The 4,500-nt window shown below is 37.9% G+C and overlaps 1 protein-coding gene across 1 annotated transcript in view; it reads left to right on the top strand.

The window, feature by feature from the left end:
* Positions 1-4,063, top strand: part of LOC107754455 (ankyrin repeat and fibronectin type-III domain-containing protein 1-like) — a 43,231-nt gene extending 39,168 nt beyond the window's left edge. Inside the window, exons 18-19 of the mRNA XM_016570938.1 lie at positions 325-908; positions 3,454-4,063. Coding sequence (XP_016426424.1) covers positions 325-908; positions 3,454-3,792 — 923 coding nt within the window. The 3' untranslated portion in view covers positions 3,793-4,063. The remainder of the gene's footprint in view (positions 1-324; positions 909-3,453) is intronic.
* Positions 4,064-4,500: the final 437 nt, after the last annotated feature.

Raw genomic sequence — 4,500 nt, 5'->3', positions numbered from 1 at the left:
TTCATTTTTGATTAGTAATATGCATTGCTACGAACTTCATTTGAACAGCTTTAAAGATGATTTTCTCAATATTTAGATTTTTTTTCACCCTCAGATTCCAGATTTTCAAATAGTTGTATCTCGGCCAAATATTGTCCTATCCTAACAAACCATACATCAATGGGAAGCTCATTTATTCAGCTTTCAGATGCTGTATAAATCTCAATTTCCAGAAATTGACCATTATGACTGGTTTTGAGATCCAGGGTCACAAATAACCTAAAGGTGAGTAAATGACAAAGTTAACTGCTCCTTTAAGAACTCTCTCTTTCTGGCTTTCCCCAGATTGCCACGGTCTGTCGGATGAGGATAACTCCTCGGAGGTGTTCCTCACCACTGATAGTGAGTACAGCTCCAGTGTGGCCCAGAGCACCAGAGAGCTGGACCTGCTCCCACCGTCTCCTACCAGCTTCAGATCCGTGGCGTCCACACACCCTTCCTCCTCCTCGCAGTCCTCGCCTCGCTCCTCTCAGCCGGACGTGCTGCAGACCGGAGGAGGGGTGAGCAGACGCGAGCACATGAGCGCCTTCGACAGCGACTTCATCCTGCCGAGCCGTCAGATCGAGCTGCTGCGGGTCACCGAGAAGAGAACGGCGCTCTGCATCCGCACCAGCAGTCTGGAGTACCCGCCTCCCGTCTCCATGCCAACCACGCCCACCAGCTCCTCCAATCAGAAGCACTGGACACGCCCCTCCTCCTTCGACCTCTGCTTCTCCGCTCCCGAGCCCTGCCCCGTGCCGGTGCGCACCCTATCAGAGGACAGCGGCGTCCAGCGACTCTCCGCCGGTTCCCCTCACCGGCCGTGCCACAGCACACTGAGAGTTTACCCACAATACCGCACCGGCTTACCTAAAGACACCAGTGTCAAAGTGAGTGTGTGTGTGTGTGTGAGCTCATACACTAATCATCACAGTAGTGGATGAAGCTCAGGGTGCTTTAGTGTGCATTTCAATTTCATTGGCCCTACAGGAAGTTGTATTGGAATTTGTATAGAAATGACAGTTGGAGGAATTCAGTTCAAAGAAATTTAACTGCAACACTCACAGAGGAATTTCAGTTGTCCACTTTCATTATATGTGACCCTGGAGCACAAAACCAGTCGTAAGTAGCACGGGTATATTTGTAGCAATAGCCAAAAATACATTGTATGGGTCAAAATTATTGATTTTTCTTTTATGCCAAATGATTTTTGGATATTAAGTAAAGATCGTGTTCCATGAAGATATTTTGTAAATTTCCTACCGTAAATATATTAAAACTTAATTTTTGATTAGTATGCATTGCTAAGAACTTAATTTGGACAACTTTAAAGGGGATTTTCTCCATTTTTTTTATTTTTTTGCACCCTCAGATTTCAGATTTTCAGATAGTTGTATCTCGGATATCAAATATTTTCCTATCCTAACAAACCATACATCAATGGAAAGCTTATTTATTCAGCTTTCAGATGATGTATCAATAGATGATGTATAAATCTCAATTTCAAAAAATTGACCCTTATGACTGGTTTTGTGGTCCCGGTTCACATATTTTATCGCTTCTCGGCCTTTTGGCTAAGATTAAGTGTAGTATCTGTTCTTATCAGTTTAATATATTAATAGGGGCTTGCTCCATCCACTCCACGCATCGACTCGGTATTGCAGTACTTCCGGGAGCGGTGCATCCCCATCCGAAGGGAAGTCATGGCCTAATGGTTAGAGAGTCGGACTCGTAACCCAAAGGTTGTGGGTTTGAGTCTCATACCGGCAGGGATTGTAGGTGGGGGGAGTGAATGTACAGCGCTCTCTCCCCCCTGCAATACCACGACTGAGGTGCCCTTGAGCAAGGCACCGAACCCCCAACTGCTCCCCGGGCGCCGCAGCATAAATGGCTGCCCACTGCTCCGGGTGTGTGTTCACGGTGTGTGTGTGTTCACTGCTGTGTGTGTGCACTTTGGATGGGATAAATGCAGAGCACTAATTCCAAGTATGGGTCACCATACTTGGCCACATGTCACGTCACTTTCACTCACTCACTTTATATTTTAATTAATTATGCCTGTTTATTCACTGATTTGCTCTTTAGAAATCTCTAAAAATTTCTCTGAAGTTCAATATTGTCAAAGTAATTAATGCAAACAACCAAAACACATTTAAAATGCCATTCACAACCACAAAATGCTAATCATATTGTTTTTTTTCCCCAATAAAAAGACATATTTTAATTTATATTATATTTATTAAATATAATTACAATATTTAATAAAATAGTAAATGTAATTTTTCTTGTTTTAATTTAAATGTATTGGTTATATTGACAAAATTCTAGCATTCTTGAAAATGAAACATTCTTATCATGGTCTATTATCTCAAATTATTAAATGTAAATGTAAGATATTATATATAAATATGAATATAAATATATACAATTTACATTTAGTCATTTATCAGGTTGCTTTTATCCAAAGCGACTTACAAATGAAGACAATGGAAGCAATCAAAATCAACAAAAGAGCAATGATATACAAGTGCTATAACAAGTCTCAGTTAGCTTAACGCGGTACACGTAGCAAGGTATTTTTTTAAATTATATAATAAATAAAAAGAAAACAGATAGAATAGAAAAAGAATAGAGCAAGCTAGTGTTAGAGGCCTTTTATGCTTAATTAATTAATTTTAATTAAATACTTAATACTTATACAAAATATTTAGATAAATATTAAATTGATTCCATTTATATGTATTTGAATGTTTTTGGAAATATTCCATATACCCCAGAAGTCATATGAATTTTATGGTACTTTTATTCAATTTTAGTTCTATATTATATTATATTATATTATTCAAGGTTATTATAGTTAACTAAAACCATGAAATAAAATTAACTTTAACTGAAATAAAATATTTTTAAAAATATGTCAGTTAGTAGCCAAAACAGCATTTCTGATTTTCATTTAGTTTAACTTGATGTACCGAAATAATTAAAACTAAATAGATACTAAATAAAAGCTAATAAATAAGAACTATTAAAAACTATATAAGCACATTAAATAAAACTAATGAACATGACAGAACAAAAACAAGATAAAATGACAAAACTTTAACTGAAATGTGATAATATAAAATAAAATTTCATTCAAAATATTAACCAAAACTGTAACAGTATATGAATGATACTAAAAGAACACTTATATTAAATTATGTTATATTATATTGTATTGTATAGATTTATAATATAATTCTTCATTCTGTTTGCTACCTCTATTCAAATTCAGGAACTAAATTGAAATTTTAAATGATCAGTTCAGTTCCGCTAAGTGTAAAGTTGCTTGTGAGTTATTACCATAGTGCATTTGAGCATTAAGACACCTAACCATATTTTACTACTAAATAGACAGTTTAGTCTGCTGATTCATGTGTGTATGTCTGTTTGTAGTTACGCGTGACTCCAGAGACGTCGGCCAAAGAGATGGTTCGTCTGGTGGTCCAGGAGATCAACGCGGTGTGCCGTCACCTGCAGAAAGCGGCGCAGCAGTGCACCTGTGCCCCGGGTCAGTGCGGATACCCGTCCTGTGCATCTGAGGTGTGTGTGTACGGTAGCGAGCAGCTCGAGCACTTCGGCCTGGTTCTGCTGGTGGAGGGGAGAGAGAAATGGCTACAGGACGATTTCTGCCCGCTCACGCTACATAACCCATGGACTCGCGGCAAACTCTGCGTCCGCTTCAAAGAGTATTCACCGCTCGCGCTGCAGCACAGCAGAGCCACGACTGTTTGATCACGCAAACCTGTAAATACACACACACACACACACACACTGGCTGAAGTGCATAGACTACTGGTGTTTTGCTATGTTTTTGAATCACTTCATGAGGTCTTAAGGTTCAAGATTAGCTAAGCGGCTTCACCAGGACTGATCTCCTCACCTGCACTGGCTTTTATTCACGCTAACCTTATGAGAAAATCAACTTCAAGTGCTGATCACTCACTAATAAGAGTTCAAGTCAACATGAAATCAAAACTTATGTTGCACATTATTTTCTAAAGATTTTCATCAGCACAACTGTTTTCAACACTGATAATAATCAGAAATGTTTCTCGAGCAGCAAAGCAGCATATTAGAATGATTTCTGAAGATCATGTGACACTGAAGACTGGAGTAATGATGCTGAAAATTCAGCTTTGATCACAGGAATAAATTACATTTTACAATATATTTACATAGAAAACAGCTAATTTAAATTGTAATAATATTTCACAATATTACTATAAAATTTACTGTAGTTTTAATCAAATAAATGCATCCTTGGTGAGCAGAAGAGAATTGGAAAATTGGAAAGTGTTTTTACACCAATACAGTATGTGTGTGTATATACAGTGGGTACGGAAAGTATTCAGACCCCCTTAATTTTTTCGCTTTTTGTTATATTGCAGCCATTTACTTAAAATATATAATGCTTTAATTACATTCTTTAAAAAAGTAGAT

The sequence above is a fragment of the Sinocyclocheilus rhinocerous genome, unplaced genomic scaffold (assembly GCF_001515625.1).
Source record: "Sinocyclocheilus rhinocerous isolate Xijiao unplaced genomic scaffold, SAMN03320098_v1.1 scaffold2116, whole genome shotgun sequence".
Taxonomy (NCBI): Eukaryota; Metazoa; Chordata; class Actinopteri; order Cypriniformes; family Cyprinidae; genus Sinocyclocheilus; species Sinocyclocheilus rhinocerous.
This window is presented reverse-complemented; position numbering and strand designations above follow the sequence as displayed.